General features: G+C 39.6%; 1 protein-coding gene and 1 long non-coding RNA gene across 11 annotated transcripts in view; both read right to left on the bottom strand.

Annotated features, from left to right (window-relative positions):
* Positions 1–6,392: 6,392 nt before the first annotated feature.
* LOC118817516 lies at positions 6,393–7,351 on the bottom strand. The gene is made up of 2 exons (XR_005008025.1): positions 6,921–7,351; positions 6,393–6,589 (listed from the first exon to the last, which is right to left on the bottom strand). It is a non-coding gene; the product is annotated as an uncharacterized LOC118817516 (long non-coding RNA).
* A 10,487-nt stretch (positions 7,352–17,838) lies between these two features.
* chd9 (chromodomain helicase DNA binding protein 9) overlaps positions 17,839–23,878 on the bottom strand; it is a 96,096-nt gene continuing 90,056 nt past the window's right edge. For 5 of the 10 annotated variants that reach the window (XM_036584032.1, XM_036584027.1, XM_036584028.1 and 2 more), the window contains 7 exons: positions 23,515–23,745; positions 22,993–23,170; positions 22,056–22,231; positions 21,675–21,893; positions 21,366–21,506; positions 21,111–21,215; positions 17,839–19,325 (listed from right to left, as the gene is read on the bottom strand). In XM_036584032.1, the coding sequence (XP_036439925.1) occupies positions 18,471–19,325; positions 21,111–21,215; positions 21,366–21,506; positions 21,675–21,893; positions 22,056–22,231; positions 22,993–23,170; positions 23,515–23,745 (1,905 nt within the window). In that variant the 3' untranslated portion in view covers positions 17,839–18,470. The remainder of the gene's footprint in view (positions 19,326–21,110; positions 21,216–21,365; positions 21,507–21,674; positions 21,894–22,055; positions 22,232–22,992; positions 23,171–23,514; positions 23,746–23,878) is intronic. The other 5 variants (XM_036584033.1, XM_036584030.1, XM_036584031.1 and 2 more) reach the window with 5 other exon arrangements.

Below are 23,878 nucleotides of genomic sequence, written 5' to 3'. Positions count from 1 at the left end.
GAGTGACAGAGACACAAAAAGAAAGAGAGAAACAGAGAGAGGGAGAGAGAAAAAAGAGAAAGACCCACTGACAGAGAGATAAAATGAGTGACAGAGAGAAAGAAAGCAAAAGACACAGGAAGGATGAGAGAGAGATAAAAAGAGACAAAAGAGAGAGTACAGAAAAAGAGAGGGTTCAACAGAAAGAGTAAGGAAGAGGGATAGAGAAAAGAAAGAAAAAGAGAGGCAGAAAGGAAGATTCCAAGAGAAAGGGAAAAATAGAGAGAGATAGAGAAAAGATAAGGGGAAAGAAAGACAAAAGAGAGCGATAGAGAGACAGAGAGAAGAGAGAGAGATTAAAAAAGTGATAAAAGAGAGAGAAAAGACATTTAATGAGACAGAAAAGAGATGGATTTAAACAGAAAGTAAGAAAGAAACAGAGACAGACTGACTGAGGCAAGAAGAGAAACAGACAAGGAAAAAGAAAAAGATGAAACAGAAAAACAGAGCAACAGAGAAAGAACCAGAGAAACACAGAAAGAGAAAAAAGAAACAAAGAGAGGCAGAGAAGAGAGAGAGAGAGAGAGAGAGAGAGAGAGAGAGAGAGAGAGAGAGAGAGAAAGAGAGAGAGAGAGAGAGAGAGAGAGAGAGAGAATGACAGTGTTTTGCTCCAGGGCTGATTTTCATGATCATGATGTCTCTGCTCTTCGGTGGCTGTAGTTGATAACAAGCTGTCATGCCATGCTAGCATCATTTCCCTGCAAAGTCAGAGCTCCTTTCATTACTGCCCTGAGAGCTCCGTCACTGCGCAAGCGCATCAGGACCAACGGACACGATGATGTTAATGCCATCGCAGGGCCGCAGTAATACAGCCATGGTAATAACAGGTCGGGTTTCATTTCCAGGGGGAATATAAAAGTCCCTTTATACCTCCTGCTACTTAATGTTGCTTCTTTCATTGCTATTTGATATCTTACAAGAGGCCTGTTTGGTATAATGGAGGGAATCTGACTGGTGCCCACATTTTTTAATCCAATTCAATCGCAAATCAGTCCACACAGTACTCTTTCAGTTCTTTCATCTCTGTATAATGCAATGACCAGAGATATTTATGATTGGCCTCTAATGGATTTTTTCTCTGCTAAAAACACTCTCGTTCTTCACGAGACGGAAAAACTCGTCCACTCCGGGTCCTCTCATGTCAGTGTCACCACTGCATGTCAAAACAGCCTCTTCATACGCCATGTGAAGCCAGTGATCTCTGGCCCAGGAGATATTTTAGTGTAATTGCAGCTAATGTACTGGCCAAGCACTTGATTCCTTTTAGAGGAGGCCATTAATGTTGTTCCCCTCCATCAAGGGAGTAAATATGGAAAAGCTTTAATGACTGTACAGCGTGTTCTTTCTCTATCTCTCTCTCACTCTCTCTCTCTCTCTCGTGTAGCAGAGAGCTCTATTTTACTGTGGTGATCACACAAACATGCACAAACACGCACAAACATGTACACACACTAATTAATTTAGAATTGGCCAGGGCCTGTCAAGGCCAATTGTAAATTAACCAGTTATCTTGAATGACACATGTACACAGAGAATTATGCCCCCCGCCCAAGCCCCCTTTTCTCAATATTCAATACAAACACACACACACACACACACACACACATATATATATATATATATATATATATATACATAAAATGTCATTTCCAACACACCTTATTCACTATATGGCCAAAATGTTTGTAGACAGCTGCTTGTCCAATGATTGATAGGGTGTTTGTTCCCTCTTTTGCTGCAGTAAGAGCCTCTACTCTTCTGACAAGACTTAACACTAGATGTTGGAACACTGTTTCGGATTTGATTGCATTAGTCCAGAAGAGCATCAGTGAGGTCAGGTACTGACATTGGATAATGCTGGATCACAATCACTCCAAATCATCCCAAAGACATTCAGTGGTGCTTCATCACTCCAGACAATAGTTCTACATCTCCACAGCCCACTGCCAGGGGGTTTATAGCCCTCTAGTCGATGCTTGGCATTGGGCATGGTGATCTTAGGCTCATGTGTGGATCTTCCAGAGCATCCCGTTCTATTAATAACGCCTTTCTATGGAAATAGAAGCTTTGTGTGCACAGTTGAACACCTGCACCAGCTTAAAATGGGTGAAGCTGAATTCACTAATTGTGGATTCTTTCAAACAGTGTAGTGTAGTGCATTTTGCTTTTCTGCACTTACATAAATGAACAAGCATTCACGCTTGCGTACAACGTGTAGAGGAACAACAATAAGAAAAACACTAGGAGTTGTGTTATATGAGCTTGGTTTTGTAAAACATCGTGCCACTACAGGTGCACTCAAACCTGACATGCCCACCAGACACGCACACACATACACACAACTGCCTTTCATGCAGTCTCCATCTCTTATCAAAATGTGGTATTTTGCAGGATCCACATTTACAAAAGGGAGAGATGATTTTTTAAGGTCAGAGTGACATGGCGGCTGAATGAATGACATTTAGAATACGTTTTCCCATTTTTCTCCATTTGCTTTGAACAGACTTCTGCCAGGCTGCTCTCAGGCAAAACAAATCTGCGAGATGAATAGGTGCACCTGCCGGGCTGGCGGCTCTCTTTTGCTCCACCAGCTTTCACATGATTACACAGCAGCTGCCTGAGAGACGCATTCACTCGCACTCACCTTGAGATATATACAAACACGCACGCGCACGACTAGCACACGCCATGCACGTACACCATACACACAGGTACACACACGAGACAAGAGCACAAACTGGACACGCAACACACTCTTTCATTCACTTACACACCTAGAAAAACAATGGATGTAGCACACACCACCTACACAAAGGGCCTTATGTATTATGTATCATGGTCTAAATATTCAGGTTACTTTTTCTATTAAAAGGGAATTCGACTGGATTTTGGATAATTAAATGGTTGAGATGTAAACATCATTCAGAGTTTTGATGTGAAATGCTCCATACTCTTCCGTTCTAAAGAATCAGAAGTCAGAATTGCTCATAGTGGTGGTGATAGGAACCAGACATCTGAAGCGTTTTAATGCCTCTAAAAGCTCCCTCACAAAAGGTTATTACATGATATAGTTACAAATATGTTGCATGATGTTTTATAACAGTTTTTTAAGGCAAAGTAGTCCCCAAAGAAATCCACTATTTTTTAGATTTACCACTATTTACCATTATCAACATTACACATAAAAACTCAGAAGACACGTGTAGGTTCACTGCACATTTGTATAGTAATTAAAATGTCTATATTTGTGTTGAAGACATTGTGACTCCTGGTTCCTATCACCACCACTGTAAAGTCTGAGTTGGTAGTTTTTTTGTTTTTTTTTTAACAATGCACCATTTTACATCAAACCACACCAAATGACTTTATTTGTATCTTAACAATTTAATTTACGAAGACAGTAAAAAATCTGTTTGTTAGCATTTTCACTGAGTGCACTCAATAATCTGATCATAATTGGATTTCTGCAATTATCTGATTATTCAAATGGTCATGTAAACAGCATACTCTGAACTAGAAATCTGATTAAGAAATCCGATAAAGAAAGCTGGATTTTAGCTCAGTAATCACATTTCTCAGTGCATGTAAACTCTTACTCTGATTTCTTTCAGATCTCTCTGTCTGTTCATGTGCGAAAACAGACAGGAAATAAGCAAGCAGCACTTTTGGAGCGACGATGAAACCAACTACAAGCGTGATGAAATGATGGATTTAAATATATTTTTTTTATTTTCTAGATGATCTAAGTTCATATTTTCAGGTAAAGTGGCGTGATGTTTAAAAAAAAAAGCCATGGCATGAAGTTTGAGTTGACGTTACGTTTACGTCACATCTTCTTCTGTGACTTTACTGGCTGGTTGTAAAGCAGAAATCTGATTACTGTCTGACTCATGTAGACCCAGAGTTTCCCATTATCTGATTACTCAAGTGCATGTAAACGTGTTGATCAGATTACTGACTAATCTAACTATCTGATTTCCTGCAGTTAATGCATTTATTAAGTGTTTATTAAATGCACTCAGTCTTTCTATACTGGACATCATTTGACTTATCCATGCCCCGCCCACAACTACATTCTTTTGTGACTGTTTCCAGGTTGGACAAGCTTTACATAATGTTGACAAATGTAAATGTTGACAGATGTTGATTTTCTTGTAATCTAAATAATATTAACATGGTGTACAATTTCTGGACAGTTTTTTTTTTTGCATTTTCAAACCTTTTGATTCTATGATTTATATCAGGTATTGTTGACTTACAAACTGAACATTAACTGTGCTATCCATGCCCCGCCCACAAATACATTCTCTCATTGAAACAACATTAAATTCAACACAGTCCAGCTGAGTAGTAGAACTGAAACTCAATGTTATAATGCTATAGATTAAACACTAACTCTCCTGCCAGAATCCCATGATCCAGCATGTATTTATCTGAAGGCTTTCACATAATATAAACCCCAGGAACATAAAGAGTGGCCTGTCACCCATGTAGCCTTATGAATATAATGACAGTGAAAAGGAAAGCAGCAATGACACACCTGCTCTCTGATCTGCTCTGAACTGCTAGACTTATCTGTATATTTACAAGCCTGTCGTAGAGACAGAGAGGCCGATAGTTGACTGCATGAGAGTGAAAGAGACAGACCAGAGAGACTGTGAAAGTATTTCATAGCTAATTTAACAGCGTAACGGTTATTAAAGCTGAGACTAAAGAGCAGGACAAAGAAAATTACCACACCTCAACAAATCCCCTCCATCAAACAAAACACAATTTCCCAATGAGTCCCCTCAAAGCATTCACCCAGCAGAATAAGATGATAAAATGGCCTCATCTACTTCAGCAAGCAGCTCTAATAGTTCCCAGCATAATCTCTGACTCCCCCAGCGTGAAGCACAAGCAGTAGTGGATTTTTTAAAGAGATAACACGGGATGGATATGGACTCACACGTCAAGTCCGTCATTTCAGCCCTGCCTGCTCGGTCTCTCTGAGAATAGCGTCATTCAGTCAAAGCGATTCCTCACCGCTGGTCTCTCTGACCACAATTAAAGATGGCAGTCAGAAGCCTCGGGCCCGCAGGAAGCCATCAATCCCGCCATTAACACATCAACGTCTCATTCTGGCGCCGAGATAATTGGCATTTTATGCTTGCATATTAATTAGCTGATAATGAGCTAATAAAGCGCGCTCTCTCGGCAGGTGTGGCCGCTCTAATCAATAGCCAAACGCTGCAGACAAAAAACAAAACAAAAAAAAATCGCGCTTTCTTTCATCTTGTATCTGAAATTAAAAAGCTATTTACCGCGCCGCTCTCGCCCCCTCCCTGACAAAGTGCTTTTCATTTATCTTCTCAAACACGTTATTCAATCAGAGCTTCCATTTGTGTAATGGTGATCTTTTTTTCTGCGGTAATTTCCCGCTGTCTTCCTGATGGGGGGGTGTGATAGGGCCTGTGCGGGACCACCGCTCCCCTCAAGCTCCATCCAATCTGCGCTAATAAACCTAAAACATGCATTTCGATCACATTTAATGTTCTCAGCAAATGAAGCGAAGCAGCGGGGAACGGGCGGCGCTGCGGCGGTGCACTGCTGCTCCCCAGTGGCTCTGAGCGGAAACGCAGGAAAAGGGGAGACATCTGGTGGATTGCAGAGGTACTACAGGTTCCAGAGGTACTGGACGTTAATAATAATGATAAAAAAAAAACAAATAATAATAATAATAATAATAATAATAATAATAATAATAATTATTATTATTATTATTATTATTATTATTATTATTATTATTATAAATTTTACATTCTTTATTCACTATATATGTTGTTGCTGTCAGGAAAAAACGCTGTATCTTTTCAGAAGCAAAAACGTTCTTAATTGTAAACGTAAATTAATGCAAAAAGATTTTATTTGACATGTTTCTGGACCATTTCTATTGATCCATTCATCATGAAATTTTCAGTGTAAAGCACAGACATTTTCAAATTAACATGAAAAATTTAAAACATTCAAAATGGGATAACGAGGTTCTGTTCCAACAGCAACAATATTCATTATTATTTTTATTTTAATATTTAGCATTATTATATTACTGTCATCACGTTCATATATTTGATGTACCCACACAGTTTAAATTGTTAGTTTAAATATTTACTGCCATTTGCCATGTGTGTACATACACATCATCATATTTTTCTTATCATATTAATGATTAACAACCAATTTTAACCAATTTAACTTGTTCTACTTTCCAGTTTACAACAAACCTTGTCATGTATTGTCTTGACAACAATATTGCTGTAGAGGTAACCACAGTTTTTAGGTCATTAAAAGTGTAAATTAAATTTAATTAGACATTTTCCTCTTTAATAAATCTTTATTATTTGGCAAATCTATTATTTACTTTGGCATATTGACCATGTGTGCTGTTTAGCTTGATAAGTAAATAGCAATAGTTGGATTTTTTCAGATGGATATTAAAGTCCATAGCATGGACACATAGGAGTAGTGTGGATCCAGAATCTTCTACAGGTGTGGAGAACATGGGGGGAGACTGCAAACAACAGATACAGGTTCATATCAGTGCCTATCAAATACAGCCATTTACAAACAGTACTGTAACACAAACAACACTCTGAGAAATATGACCACAATCAAACATACATGTCAATATCAGATTAGAACTTCATTAGATGTTCCCTCAATTATTATGCAAATTAAGCTACTGAGCTATTTTGATCAATTTAACTTACTAGCTTTACTCACTATAAGCCATGTGTCCATTCTGTTAAAGGTATAAGTTCACCAATATCTATTTGTGATCCAGAATAATGAAAAATGATATTGTGAGTAATTGCAGGGCATAATCGACTCCAGAATCTTACCTTTGGATTTAATAGTGTGTGCAGGTGGATAGATGGACATGTCAGTCATTCTCCCCTCCTTTATCTTGTTCTCCTTCTGAGGCTGATTTCACCTCTCCCTCATCTGATGACTTTGAGCTTGCTGAATCGGGCCTGTCTTTAGGCTGCTTGGTAGCGTCCACAACCTGAACTCCTTTGCTCGAGCTGCACCCCATAATTGTGACTCAAAAGAGGTTTGTCCAAACTCTTATGGTGCTGACCAGTGTCTGAAAACTGCAAATGAGTCTGCACCACTTCTCAAAACAGACTTTTTGTGTCTGTGAGCAAGACAGACGTGTCTTCAAAACTCCTCAGATGAAGTTCAGCTGATGACATCCAAAGGTCGTGTCTACATAACCCAGAGGTATAAGTGTTTTAAGCTCTGTCCAAGAAGTGTTGTTTCAGCACTGTTGTGGCAGCAGGAATGATGATTTCTATGACAACCGTCTGGACATCCCATTTGCCACGGCATAAGTACTGTGGATGTACGTCTGTGTGATCTCAGGTTACAAGGCTTTGTTGACTTGGATTACTGTGGCCTTATTGTCATTTACTTGCCAGGCAACACAGGTTGAGATTTAACCGTATGGCATGTCACGACATAGTCACTGAGCAACACTAAAGGCCTAAGTGTCAATCACTCTGTGTTCTTGGCAACACATGCAACGGGTAAAATGAGCACAAACACCTCACTGACCCGTAGAAATTTTTTCAGGATCCAGCTTTTGAAAAGCCCCCTTGTTTTTGAGTGTGCTTTGTGAAATTGGGGCTAAAATTTGGTGCACATAACAACTGGGTTTTCGACCAATTATTAGTCTCTAGACACACTGAACTTTAGGAATATTTTGTATTTGAAATGTATTTTTACACATGGCTGATTCTACTCTTACTGATAACTGTTGCTGTATTAGCACAGACATCAAACTAGTACATAATAAGAAGTAAATCTCTGCTGCTTCCAAATATATTTATAAAAGTAAGCTATTGAAATTAAAGGAAAAACCAACATGAAGTGTGAGGTAAGGGTCACCAAATCTATAGAACTGTATTGGAAGGATGAAACAGCATTCTTCCAAAAGATATTCCCTCATTTGATGCTTTGTTGGTGGTGGTGGAGAGGTTTGTCAAACACATGTCCAAACTGTCTCATAGTTATTCAGTTGAGTTGAGATCTGATGACTATGATGGCCACAGCATAATATTTACATCATTAAGCATCTTTAAACCATTCAGTGACGTCTTGTGCCCTATGGATGGGGGACATTGTCAACCTAGAAAAGAGCACTCCCAACAAGATAGAAATGTTTCATCATAAGATAAAGAAGATCATTCAGAATTCACTGTAGCATGCCTGTACTGTCCTCTTGAGGTACCCCACACATACACTCGCCTACTCATGGAGCAAATGTTGATGGATGACTCATCTGACTGTTTACCTTTTTCCCCATCTGTATAGATTAGTGCCTAAGCGTGTAACTGTTTTAAACTTTGCTTGCCAGGCAAAAAAGTAACATGAAATTGATTGTCGAAACGATGCTACATGTACAAGACTGCACTAACGAACCTTTGCTGAGACTTCAACACAAAGCTATAAATAACATATTGTTAGATATGGTTTAGATGTGATATTTATTTAGTTAGAAAATTTAGAAAGAGATCTACAACTACATTTCCAAAAAGTTGGGACACTGAGCAAACTGTAAATAAAAACAAAATGCAATGATGTGGAAATCATATAAACCCTATAATTAATTGAAAATAGTACAAAGACAACATATTAAATGTTGAAACTGAGACATTATTGAATTTAATGCCTGCAACAGGTTTCCAAAAAGTTGGGATGGGAGCATATTTACCACTGTGTTGCATCACCCCTTCGTCTAACAACACTTTGTAAGCGTTTGGGAACTGAGGAGACCAGTTGCTGCAGTTTTGAAAGTGAAATATTTTCCCATTCATGCACAATATATTTCAGCTGCTGATCAGTTCAGGGTCTCCTTTGTTATATTTTTATTTCACAATGCGCCAAATGTTTTCAGTGCGTGGCCTGATCTGTTAGCTTCACCAACACCAAGTTTGCAGATTCCATTGAAAGTGTACAACTGTGTCAATGACTGATAACTCCTGACCAGTTTGTGTGCACTAAGATGAAAACATTAACATTAATTGTATTACTTTTGGGCGGCATGGTGGCACAGCAGATAGCGCTGTCGCCTCACAGCAAGAAGGGCCTGAGTTTGGTTCCCTGGCTGGGTGACCAGGGTCCTTTATGTGTGGAGTTTGCATTTTCTCCCCATGTCTCTGTGGGTTTCCTCTGGGTGCTCTGGTTTCCTCCCACAGTCCAAAGACATGCAGTCAGGCCAATTGGACATGCTAAACAGAGTTTTAGAAACATCTATACTTTTGAAGCTGTTTATGACAATAAAGAAGAAAGAATCTTTAATTTTGCAGCTATTCCACACATTTCAGACAAGTTGGGAGAAGAATGAGAGTGCATCTTTGTTTTATTTACTTTTACTTGCATTTTTAGGTCAAATAAACATAAATATAGTTGTGTGAAAACAATAATAACATTAAATCCTTAAACAGCATCGGTTGGCTACACATAAGCATTAAGTGTATCATTTTTGATCATTTTAGTTTTCCTCCACCCAAATACACCTGACCCATGTTCAGTAGTAAGCCAAAACATGGCAGAAAGCTGTGAAGATGTCTTTTATAGAGCTAGAGTTTTTTCGTATGCTAAACACGCTTGCTCTGTGCAACATTAAACCTGCTGAACGTGGCCCAGATTCAACTCATGACAGGTTTGCTAATTAGCAGCTGTGTTCAGTGAGGTGTGTTAGAGCAAGAACAGCACTAAATTCCACAGTACAGAGATCTTCCTCATATAAAGAGATGTTCACAAGTCACTTCATGTCCGAGTTGATTCTAGAGTCTCTTGAGTGCGTGTCCAAATCGAGTCTCTGGGGTGCAAGTGTGAGTCAAGCCTTGAGACTGAAGTATATCATTTGAGCTGCAACTGTCATTGCCAACACAACTTCTAATATTATTTGGCATTTCATTACAGAAAAACTTTTGTATGAAGCACAAAACTGAAGCAGTATATGCAGTAAATACAGCGCTTAAAATAAAGGAGTGTAACAACGTGAAAAACAAGAACATTCAAACTAGTTACATTTATAAGGGAAAGTTAAATTCAGTTTTTCTGATTCAACAACAACATCTGAGACTGGATCATGTCGAGTTTATATAGAGACTGCCCATTTCATCCCATTATTATATCAAAAGCACTTGGCCTGCTGCAAAACGCAAGAGGCTGTTAAGGCAAAGTGAAGTGAACTGCTTACCTTTCAGCGAAAAACATTGTTTAGTCGTTCGCTATTTTTTGTGGAGAGGCAGTGCAGTCACATATTGTGATGGCAGCTATCAGAAATTGATGACCCCTATGCCAAGGCCTGTATATACACCCTAATCACAAATCCTTTTAGTGGCTGAAAAGGTGAATGGATGTTAAGTCATTTGAAAAGATTTGGTTTTTATATGATTTTTGTGGAGATGCAGAGTAGTCACATATTCTGATGACAGATGTCGGAATTAATGACCCCTATCTCAAGGCCTATGTGTACACATCAATCACGAATGCTTTTTTGGTTGAAAAGGTGAAATGGTGGTTCGTCATCTGAAAAGATTTGGTTAGTATTTCACTATTGTTCATGGAGATGCAGAGCAGTCACATATTCTAAAGGCAGCTGTCAGAATTGGTGACCTCAATGCCAAGGGTCATCTATAAAACACAGTCCTGAATGCTTCTATGGTTGAAAAGGTGAAGGAATGGTAAGTCACTTGAAAAAAATCAGTCTTTCACTGTTTTTTTCGGAGAGGCAGTGCAGTCACATATTCTGATGGCAGCTGTCAGAATTGGTGACCCCCATGCCATAGCCTGCATATACACCCTAGTCACAAATCCTTTTTTTGGCTGAAAAGGTGAAGGGATGGCAAGTCGTCTGGAAAGATTTGTTTTTTTTTTTTGGTGTGTGTGTGCGCAGATGCATTGGAGTCACATATTCTGAAGGCAGCTGCCAGAAATTATGAACCCTACACCAAGGCCCATCTGTCCACCACAGTCATGAATGCTGTTTCCTCTGGGTCGAAGGGGGGGTTGCTGGAGCCTATCCTGTGGTCTTTGGGCAGAAGGCAGGACACACCTTAGACAGGTCTCCAGTCCATCACAGGGCGATGGCAAGTCACCTAAAAAAAAACAGTTGATCTAGGACCTGTCATAGACAAATTTATCATTTCTGTCTACCATGAGAATATAAAGAAGATTTGGTGACGTATTTTTGATAACCACTGTCCAAATGGAGCCCTGTTTAGAGTACAAATGGTACATGTTAGCCGTTTAGCATGACAGAACAGGCTTGAGGTGTAAGATAATTCTTCCAACAGCTCTGCAATACCTCTTAATATAAAACATTGTGTATCATGGACAAATCTAAACTTATTATAACTTATCATTATTGCTTATTATGACTATTATCCGGTGCTAATGAAGTGTGTGTATTAATCTTTTACAAACAAGTGTTTTGTTTCTTGAGGCAAAATGGTACTACTGTCTGGTGTAGACACTGTCAGACCTTCCTCATGTGATGTTTAGGTATGTAGAAAACCTGTAATGAAACATTCATGTCAAAGTACATTTAAGTTGAATAGACAACATAAAACATACATACACGCATTTCTCATTTTTAGGACTAATTCACACATACTACCTCTTTGTGGTGTGAGTGAATGTCTTGACTTTCATTCCAGCACTCATGTTAAAAGGTCAGTGCTTTCAAACATGCTTTACTTTTATATTAACTCATGAATGTTGCTACAAGAAATACTAGTTAAACATTCCGTGCTTCACACAGATTTCCTGGTTCGTCTACTAGACTTGAAACTTCTGCCCAATCATTAGTTAGAACGCTTTTGAGGGTAAACAAATGTATTGTGCTCTTTTAAGGATTATACATTTTTATTGTGCACGGTGACTGATTTGACATTTTGTTTGGATAAAGCGTGCCTGTATAACGTCCTTGCTTCTGCGCTCCTTAGTGCAAACACTGTATGTATAAAAGGCCAGTGCATGCAAGCTGTATCAGTCATGCTGCAGCATCACTCACACCTGTCACCTGTGCAGAGGTAGTATTTGTGAATCAGACCTTAGGCTTGCTCAACACTGCAGAACAGAAATGGATGCACGTCGGCGTAGCTTACATAGTCTGCATAAAGCACTCGCACATGTGAACACAAATTTTAAAACAGTGCCCACTATGATCAGGCGGTCACAGAATTCAGTGTAACACTGAAATGCAATAAAAGCTTATACCGTTTTGTTTTTTGTTGCTGCTGTCACTACAGCCATGAACCATGCAACACACCATGGCTATATTGTATCTGTCAGGACACTTTAATAAGCAATAGTGTACAAACAGTGGCTCTATGAGCTCCACTGGCATCACTGCATTGACCAGTGGTAAGTCTGGTGCTCTGGTATGTAAACAATACGGCAGCGGCGACAAGCGCGACATCACTTGAATACTAATGATTATACAATCGATTAACTGCCTTTCTGTCAATTTCAGGCCACAGTGTCACCAGCTTTTTGTGGTTTCTGTCTGGGTTTATTTAGAGATTTTATAAAGGAGGAGGCTGTTCACATCTGCACAATGAGGGGAGGTTTTCCCACCAGCAGTTTAACTTGCAGGCTGATTGGCTCTTTCTTATGATGGGTGGGACTTTCCCCATAAACAGATGCTAGTTCCCATTCATTTTCCAACCAGTGACCTGTCTTATCCTGCATAATGTGTCTGTGGTATATTCCAGAGATTCTGTAATATAAGAGGAGATCATCTGCTGTTTGGCATTGGGGAAAAGCATAACACCCAGCTTGGCTAATCAAATCAGATCTCGTACGTCGTATACCAATCTTGTCCAAACTTGATGTCAGTAAAGGTCTTCCAAGTGTTACTACAGTTCTTTTCAGCAACAGCAAAACAGGTCGAGTGCTGCATCGAGTCATTTAGTACTTGAAAAGCGTTAGTTTTGATAAGTCATTACTTTTCCCTGCTATCATAATATAGGCTACTGAAACTGATGGTTACAAACTTCAGCTGTTTAGTTATACATGTACTTGCACTGTGAAGGAGTGCTCGTATTGCTACTGTGGTTAACTTTGATAGCTTTTAGAGCTGCGATTTGTGATCCTTCTATGGTTTACTGTCTCTGATAGTCTGCTACAAGCTGTTGTGTAACATGGACATGCGTTATGGCTCCATGAGTGCTGCTGTGGTCACATGTTGAAATTATGTTGAAATTTTGACCAGTGGTCAATGCGGTGAAGTTTATGTTGAAATACAAATGCGGTTTGGATGATTGCTGGCTTGCCAGTAAATGTGTGCTACTTTGTGCTACAGATTGTCCCACGTCAGGAACCATTTTTTCTTTTAAACACACTGAACTTGTGACAGGGTGGAATCAGGGTGGAATATTGCATGCAAAACTGGCTGCCACTCTCCTCATTACCAAGGGTAAATATTAAAGTACTTTACATTAGAAGTTCTATTGTAAAGTACTTGACTTTCTGTGAATATTTCTAAAAACTGCTTGATTACAACCCTTCTCTATCCAATTTATATGAAAGGGTGGACAATGTTGTATAAAACCAAATTTTACCAACTTCTAGTCATGGCTTCTAGGAAGGCCTAAATCCCTCTTACTTCATGCAAAATGTGGAATGACAGTTACAGACAATCAAGGAGATATGCTTAAATGCTTGAGCTTTGTCTACGATAAAAATAGCAAAGCTGATGCCTATGCGTGAATTTATTTCCAGATGGAAAAAAAAATATATTTATAAAAATGTTTAAACAAGCAGTTTTCAACACCCAGTAAGTGCTCAGCATACATAATACTTCTAGTATAAAGGTAGTTTTGGTTTATTTAACATTTTTGATCACTGCACAATTCCATGTGTTTCATAGTAATGTCCACTATTAAAGTGAGCAAAATATTAAGAAGTACATACATATCCAAACTTGACTAGTACTTTATCTCTTTTCTGAGGCCTTGTATGCAACCTATAGATGGTAATCCATATCCAGATGATGATCCATAAAGAGATTAGAGAAGACATTTAATATAAATGTTTAAAAATAGGAAATGCATCATGTAAAATGCCAGACTGATCAGGTGCAAGCTTAACCTTAAATCTTCAACAGTACACCTGAGCCTAATGCTAGCGTTGAAGGCTTGTAGTTGAACATGCGGTTCCCCACGTGGACGACTTTGGTAACTGCACAGCTAAGAAAACAGCATGCAGGAGTAGGGAACTGAGGGCTGGAGTCAAGCACAGTTTGGTGATTTCCCGCAGTTTTTCTAGCACACCAACTGAACCTGGTAATTACCTGATGAGTTAAATAAAGTCTGACATAAAATCTGAAATAAAATCTGGCTCTCCAGGACTAGAGTTCCCAACCCCTCATGTATAGCTTGACATACCAACTTCTGAGTCTTGCATTGTAACCTAAGACTTTTCAAGCCATTACAAGCCATTACATACTTAATTCCATCAATCACCATAAACATGACAAAGTAACCAACAGACGTCATGGATAGCCAGAATACGTTTAATAAAAATAATTAAACCTCAATTTCCTCTATAGAACTTCATAGAAAGTAATTCAATAAATTAGAAATGACTTCTTAAGACAGGTATTCTCCACTACATGAAGTATTTTTGACTACACAGACCACAACTTGCAAATATTGCAACTGTCCAAAAAAAAACAAAAAAAAAAAAACAAAGTTCTGCAAAACGAGGACCCCAGAAATGATTTGTGGTATCGCCTATCAAGAGCATATAATAAATCATAAAAATAAACAAAAGGCCATTTCTGTCTGTCATTTCAATGTCTACTTCACACAATTGAGAAAAAAAAAAAAGTTTTTTTTATTTATTTCTTTTTTTAACAGTAGTGTATATACGCATTATATGCTTGCATGTCGGATGTATGTCCCAGGAAAGGTTGTGGTTATGGTCAGTAGTCCAGCGTTTGCAATGCACATCAATGCAATACACATGAAATACTACCTGAACTTCTGAATGAACAAACATGACTTACAAAAAAAAACAAAACAAAAAACAATGTCAAATCTTTAGTCACAAACATCATTGGGAAAAAAAAAATTACTCCTGCCTTCACAAAGATAAGCAGCCTGCATCATATCTCGTCAAATTCTTTATATTTTTCTTTTCAGAGCGGGGAGTTTACAGGTTTTAGAAGTTAAACAGATGTAGCTCTGCCCAAGTCATGATTCAGTAGCAGTCTTCCAGTAAGACCAGTTTGCAGCTTTAGTCAAAAAGAGGAAGGCATTGCGATTATTTTTAGGCCATATCATGATGGGCACCAAAAAATGAAACTGAAATGAGTGAATGATGTGCTTGGGACGACTACAAATGACTGACTGTTAGTGAGGTGAAATGTTGCGATGAGGAATAAATAAAACACCTAACAGTCTAAGATTTGCCTGATACCCTAGAGGAAAGAAAGTCTGTAAGGAACACCACTATCAAATATGCTGTACAGAAAAAAAGTGCCCTCATCACTCTTGGTTAAGTATAATGAACAAATGAATGCAATTCAGAAATGAATATATTTTAAGTAAAACTAAAGCAAACACATTAGCTTAATGGGACCAAGTTTTTCCCTTCACTTGCATGAAGAGCAGATTCAGAGGTATGGTGTAAGAGCACTTCTAAAACAGCATTTATAAAACTATCAGCACTTGTGGAGACACTGGTGAGACCCAAATTACAGTAATGGTAAATAGCAACGCCTGGGTGTACTGAATGTTACGGTTACTGTCCTAATATAAAATTCAAAAACACTTAGAACTTCTTGCATAAATTGAAAGCTGACAATGTCTCTGGATGCTTGACAACTCTTCATAAATAATAACAATAAATAAAAAGACCAGCAACAAATCACTTGTACGCATTCATGGAAACTTGGCAATTCTCAAGTTTACTACACTCTTCTTTAGTACAGTCTAACAGAATATAAGCATTCATACAAGTCAGTATTATACACCTGAAGTGTTGCTGGCACTGTTGATACAATTCCAGAGTGGTCTTTATGCCAATAAATGTCACCCCATGTCTCTAATGTCATCTAAAGGAGTTCCCCTGATTGCTAATACCCAGAGTAAATCTGCACAGTACAGGTAAGTTGTTTCCTTGTTCCAGCACACCCTTCTGCTGTGTTAGTGTGGAAAACGAACAGGGAGGAGGAGGATGTATCAGTTAGCTAGATAACTTCAGCCCAAACTTAACCCTATCCAGTATAAGAAGGAACGCTTCTATTGAACAACCCTCCCTTTGCCTAGTTATCAAGGTTAGTGAGAATTCTCGTTTGGTAAAACCACTCCCAGTACCAAGAAACGACCCATCTAGGGCTGTCACGATTGACTCAACTAACTGAACGGGGGGGTGGGGGGGTGGGTGCGTGGATATTAACTTTGAAATCACTTCTGTTTGAGTCACTGAGCAGGATCTCTTAAATGCATTTATGTTTGTGGTTAAAGATTTCACATATATGTAGTAAAATGTTTGCTGTTACAAATTGAGTACTCACCAAAATAACTGCTAGATAACTTGATTACTAACATAAATGAAAGTGACAGCCCTAGACTGATCAAGTTTTGTTTTCATAGTAAATACGTGCCAAACAGAAAAGACAGCCTTTTCCAATTTGTGTGCCTCCAGAAAATATCAGATTCTTCTCTTCTGAGAGCATTTATGAAGTACATTATCTTGTAGGTCAGAATTCTCAAACTTGCACCCTGGAGGGCTGCGTCATCACACAGTTTGGTTTTCCCTGCACTAACACACCTGATTCAATGTAATTATTATATAATGTTTGGAAAAAAAAACGTGGCCCTCTAAGACCTGAGCTTGAGAACCCTGATGCTGAGTTGTCTACACATACTAACAGTGTGATTTTTAGCTTCAAAGATGCTTTCAAATACTTTGCTACAACCAATACTCTAATACTCCATGCAGATGTTGGACAAACACCGGTCCAAACTAGGACTTAAAAGACAATGATGAAGCAATATCCCAAGCAACTGAAAACTGAAAAAGCAACACAGGCCACGGCAGAAATGACTTTCAAGATTAATGGATGCTTCATGCACACGTGTACACAAACACTAGAGGAAGCTTTCTGATTTCAAGCAAGAGGTTTGAGTACCTCTAAAAGACAAATCCTAGGCATTTTAAGCATTGCCAGCTCTAGACCTACAAAACACAGCTAAGATGTGAGGCAGCACATGCTTATGTTTCGTTTTTACGTAATGCCTCTTTAGGAACACTTCATTTCTCTACTGCTCTTAGTCCAGTTTATTGGGGAACAGCATTTGGCATGTGAACACATATCGCTAGACTTCTCCATGTTCGTCTGGAATGCAGCATTTGGCATGCACCCCCCAAACAGTCCTTTCATAACACCATTATATATGTCTACATCTGTTACATATTAAACATTATTATACTGTACAACTGCTGTGACCCTTATGTACCAGTCTCCAGTACTTATGTGACTGACAAAGCATGACCAAATACACGTTTAGTTGTTTTGTTGGAAGAGTTAGAAGAAGGCTTTCTGAGTTGAGAGACGAACTGATATGGATGCCAGCAAGGCCTGAAATGTGCACTGGGATACAAGGATGAACAGGATGTACCATAGAAAGATGAATAAAGAAAGAAAGAACGAGAAAGAAAAAATTGAACAGAAGATGGAAGAGAAGAGTAAGTAAAGAAATTATGAAAAGGAGAAAATGAGTGGCTAAAAGAACAAAGACTCAGTGAGGAAGAATGTAGAGGGAAGTGTGGTGACAGCGGTATCTACAGCTTCAGTGACATTCGTTAGCTGCCTGTGTTATTGCTGAAGTATCTAGGTTTACTGTATTGTCTGTGAAATCCAGATGTGTACGATCCTGCAAAATTATTTACAAAAGAAACCAAAATAGTCGAGTTCTGTTTCTCCCACGCAAAATATATTAATTATACAGCTCCCCATGAGCAATAATGTCCTCATTTTTAATAAAATTAAATCCCAACATAATACAGTAATGCCAATTTTTGATTTCTTCTCTGTTGCAATTGTACATCATTGTGCAATACAAGGTTCACAAAGTTCATTAATCTACTAAAGTTTTTTTGGACATGCAAAATGTCTTTTCAAAACAACATTGTACCTAAACAAACACTGAAATCTTATTTCAGCATCTGTAGAATCTTGTCTCTTTTTCCATTTTTTGTTTATCTTTATTACACAACACTTTAGTTCTTATATTTACATGAAAAAAAAACAAAAAAACAAACAAAATCATGATGTAAGTAAGTGCTCTTATATGTGTTTGTATGTATACATTTCTAAGAGATGTATATAAATATATAATATGTATTTATATATGTATAAAGGCTCAGTCTTCATCACTGGAATCAGAATCCTCAGATGATGATGACGATGAGCTTTCAGACTCTGAGGAAGATGACTCTGCCTTCCCGGAGCCCTCTGGACCACTGTTGTCCTTCTGATCCTCTAGCTCCTCCCCTTCGTCCCCATCCTTTTCCTCTGATTGGCCGTGGTGTTGCTGCACGGCCTCGGAGAGGGTGGGCTGAGCCTGAGGGGCGGGCTGAGTGTTAGTAGCTTGCGGCTGATTGGCCACAGGCAAATTAAGGCCTGGGTTGAGAAGCATCCCTGGGTAAAGCATGCTGGAGAGCAGTAGGGGGTTGAGGGCCAATGGGTGGCCTGAGGCAGAAGCACTTAGCTGGGTAGAGTTGGTGGCTGTTGAGCTGCTAGCTGTGGAGCTTTGGCTCTCTGTCCTCTCCACTTTGCTGTCCACACTTGAGGTTTGAGCCGTCGATTCTCCACTGTTCTTCCCTGTGTCCTCACTACCTGTCGCCATGGCGCTTGCATCCTGTTTTCCCAGTAGACCGCTCATCCCGAGCAGATTGGGGAGCCCAGCCATGCCAGACAGCATCATGGGTAACATGGCTGCCATGTTTGCGGCATCAGGTTGCAGGCCAATGAGTCCAGCTGTGAGATGGAGGGACTGGATGCTCTGGAGGGCCTGTAGGCTGGTCAGGTCAAGACCAGCGAGGAGGCCGTTGGCAAGAAGGGGGTTGAGTCCCAGAGCTGCTGAGTTAGCTCCTGCATTAGCCGCGGCTGCAGCTTTGGCCAGAGCATTCTTGGGCCGACGACCTCGCCTGCTCACCTCCTCCGGGACGATGGGGCCAGTCAGGATACGGTCAAACATGCTCTCTGGAAGGTAGCCCTGGAAAACACAAATGGGACTGTTGAGATGAGATTTCAGATCTGGTGAAAGAACAGCACATCAGTAAATGCTAAATTGTAGTGTTGCAGCCTAGAGAACCCTGAGGTAGAGTATGGGTGGTCACTACGACAATACAATGTTAGCACGATTTCATGTTTCAAAGTTTTCAGATGTGTATATAGACATATATATGTGTATTATCATTACTTGAAAGAATACTCTGTATGTAACCATACTCAACATTGCTACTAAGCATGTTCACTTGCATCCTACAGCAACTGGTCTGTAGAGCAAGGCCCGTGACACGCATCAAAGCAACATATAAGAACTAGCACCAGCTATGTCCGACTAATGATTTTATTTGCTCACCGTTACCTCGTCTCTTGTGAAAATTTACACTTAAAACACCGCAAAGACTTCAGCTGACAATTGACAAGCACAATAGACCTTAACGCACCTGTGTGAAAAAAAGCAACTCTTCATCGCAGGAGTTAGCAACAGATTAAATGTATTATAACCTAAACCATATAACCTAAACCTAGTGTGTCAAAGTAAACCACCTTTAGCAGCGCTCGGTGGGCAAAAAAGCTACTTAAAAGGGAATCCTGAGTGGCACTACAGTGTAAGATCCCTATCCTATCACTGGATAGGATGAGTTTTTTAAAATTAAGAATGAAAGTTTGTACATCGCATAATTAATTAAAATGACAACTTATTTGACAAAAAGAAAAAAGTTATAAAAATATTTGAGTATCTCAGAGCTCTCATGCGTTTGTGTTTACTCAAAACGCACTGGTATGACAATCACATTATTTAAATATTTGGACATTTGAATGGGAAAAATAATTAAAATGCCCACAGCATTGCTACTTTCACTGGTGTTGAAAAATGAAGCTATTCTGTCTGTGTGTGTGTGTGTGTGTGTGTGTGTCAAGTTGCTTTCATTTCTCTCCTTGTTCACTCTCTCAGGACCGACCGCCAACACAGATTCAAACTGCTCATTCAGCCAAAAAAAACGCCCAAGGACAGACTACAGCCAACGGTGTCTTACACACTGAACAGGCAACGTCGATCTCCGATGCTCATCAACAGCCTGACAGTCTCGGATGGCCGACAGTCAGCTTGGCATTTCTTAGGCCTAACACTTTCCACTTTTAAAGACTAGAAAAAACACCTTGTGATGTATCTTGAATGTTTATGGTGGGTTTCTGGGGGCGGGCAATTTTGATATGTCTTTTCTTTTTTCTCATAAGGCTGAGGGATATAATGCTGCACTACAGAATACTGCATAACACACCTGATGTATTAATCTCTAGTTTTAGGCAGATTGCCCCTTAAATAACAATAAATCAACTGCACGATTCATTAAAAAGAGATTTACAGAGGCTTCCAAGTGGTGTCACTGTAATTTACCCTCTATTGTTGGAAAGTTTGAATGCTGACAATACCACAAGTACAAGACAGCACAACTAGCTTGGCTTAGTTGGATGTTGTGAAGTATGTGATGCTGTCTTTAACTTATAGTTTTTGCAACAACCCCAGGTCTAAATTAGGACTTAAAGGCCATAAGGAAGCAACATCAAGAGCAAGTGAAAGAGGCAACACAGACCACACTGAAAGACTTTTTTCATGGACGTCTCATTAATCCTAAAAGATGGGCTAAAAAAGTAAATAAGTAGACTGTTCAGACAAGTAATTATAGACCTGAAGTCATGTGAGGCCCAACATTATGATGGTTTCCCTAACTGTGGTGTAAGTGAGGATGCAAACTTTCGTTATTCTCACCGATTGTTTGACCACATCAGCCCACTCTGGTGGAACGCCATACTCTGGGTTCTCCTGAAGAAACCGGCACAGGTCCTTTAGAGGAGGGGCAAACGCACCACCAATCTGATGAGAGGAAACAACAGAGTCAAACAAGGTGATGCAAAAAACATGGAGCAGATACAGTATACACTTCCTAAGACTTAGTAAGAGAAGTAAGGGAAACACAATTAGGAGGCAGAGAAAACAGTGATACAATCATATTTTCCCTCTAACCTTGCGAGCATTTCTCCTGTTGATGATTTGAACTCTTTCCTCTCCTGTCAGGCTGTTAACGTCAATCTTGTTGGGGTTTCTGCAGCGATGCCTTTTCTGCTTTGGCCGCCCATCCTGAAACTGCGTCTTATTCATGGTCTGCTAACACACACACACACACACACACACACACACACAAACAATTTGACTGTGATAAGTTCAGGTCATATTTATTTTTTTTATCTATAAGAGTTTTTTAAACAAACAAACAAACAAACAAACCAACCAAAATACAAGGCTTACATCAGTAAGCAAGCGGGGTCAACTTACAGGAATGAATGCTCCAACATCTGCTACAAAGCCTGGGTGTTCCTTCAGCCACTGATCTAGATCCTTCCGCTTCGGAGCATCATCTCCAGCCAGACGTGTCCCGTTTTTGAGGTTGATGACAGGGACTCTGCTCTCAGTGTCAAGCGGCCCAGTGCTCTGAGGGAGGCTTGACCCAGGGGACATACCTGCAGGTACTGCCCCACTCCAACCTGGAGGAACCTACAGACACAGGAGATGGCAGGCATCAAGCACAGGTGCTGAAATACAGTATGTAATCAAACAGACGTACAGTGTATATGAAGTTTTTGCATAGAGATCCAAGTGGAGATGCACAAATCACAAATCATGTGTCTTTATAAGTATAATTACATGTCTCCATACCTTATCAGGCATTACAGGAGGTCTGTTCTTGTTCATGAAGAGAAGATCCATCCCTTCCACATTCTTCCTTCTTCCTCTCCTCCTCTTCACCACCGGCTGACCATCGACCACTCCATTCAGACGCATCTGACCAGCCATACCAGCCACGCCAGCCACGCCAGGCATGCCTGCCACGCCTGCCATGCCCAGAAAGAAAGGATGGAAAAAAGCAGAGAGAGACTGATTAATCAATTACGATACATGTTAACTGACAACGCAAAGTCGGTCTTAGCGATACTTATTGCTTCAATATAAAGATGAGCCTCCAATAAGTAACATTTCTACCCAAGCACAGACCTTTCTGTGGGGTTTTAGAAGAATATATCTAGTTGTTCTGAACACATAAAATTTGTCATAATGCAGGCTAATCTTTTATGCTACTGACTTTTCAAAATTCCTGTATAAATAAATTAAGATGTTAATGTCATCTGGAGTGGTTTGATGTGAAACACACCATTCTAGGAAAACCTACAGTCAGTTTACCATGGTGGTGACAGGAACCAGAAAGCTGTTACATGAAATGGTTACAAATATGCTGCCTCAGACTTTTTAATGATAGTTTTGGGATAAGGTCTTGTTTACATTGCAACCCCTGGTTCCTATCACAACCCTGTAAAGAAATCTGAATCAGTAAATTAACCATTACAAATCAGACAACTCTGAATGACTTTGCTTGGATCTAAATGACTGAATTATGCAGAAATTGTTAAAAATAAGCAGGAATGTCCATTAAGAATTAACTAATATGTAAAATATATTACCAATAATCATGATGTTTATAAACATAACCGCGACATGGTATTGTTATCCATATTGTGCAGCCCTTGTGCATATATCTATGTAGTGTGTAGTGTAACATACACTAGTTGAAGTGTACTGCAACATATTATTGCATTACCATGGGGATAGCTGTTAAGCGACTTGGTGTAGTCAGTCAGACCACTATCAGAGGCACTCTGCAGCTCCTGTAGCCTGGCCAGATACTGCTGCTGGGCAAGAGGTCCCTCCTCCCCATCCAGGGGCCGCTTTAAAGACAATCCTTGCTTCTGGAAGGTCAGCTTCAGACTGTCTTCCTGCTGAAGAAGTCAAAAGTCAAAAACCAGGGAGGGTAGTTTCAATGTTCTAAATTCTTGTTATTTTCACTGACAGCAGCGCAAGCTAAGAACTACTAACGAAAGCAAAATTAAATTCCAAAATTATAATAGTCTGAAATGAAATATCAGAAGTTAAATAAAATTACTTGAATATCAAATAAAATTACAATAAACAACTGAGAAAGGCCAACTGAAATCAAATGTTGCAGTTGAGCTGTACTGTGCAGAAGCAAACAAAAGCAGAAACAAAAGCAAACAGAACATGCCTAATGCCGCAACAACCATTGCGGGTCAGCATGTCTGGGGGAGAACTTAAAATAACATACGTCATTGATTTTGACTGAGAACTCCTTTTCTCTGTCTGCATCATGCTTCTTCACCTTTGAACCCTGAGGAGAGGCTGCGGGGTCGTCAGCGAGGTTGGCTGCGTTGTCCAGCAGTTTAGTGGTGTAAAAAGAGGCTACTGCATTTCCATCATATGCACGCCTAGACCCAGGCCACTTGCCTTTCAACACAGCCTGACAAATACTGTCCAATCGGTTTATCATGACACGATCCTGAGAAATGAGGACAACAGCGGTATGGTGACATCACTCTATAACACTTACCATATCGTGCAATGCAATGATCCACAGAACAACAACACCACCACCACCACCACCAACAACAAGCATTCGAAAATACTGCTCT

The sequence above is a fragment of the Colossoma macropomum genome, unplaced genomic scaffold (genome assembly GCF_904425465.1).
Source record: "Colossoma macropomum unplaced genomic scaffold, Colossoma_macropomum, whole genome shotgun sequence".
Classification (NCBI taxonomy): domain Eukaryota; kingdom Metazoa; phylum Chordata; class Actinopteri; order Characiformes; family Serrasalmidae; genus Colossoma; species Colossoma macropomum.
This window is presented reverse-complemented; position numbering and strand designations above follow the sequence as displayed.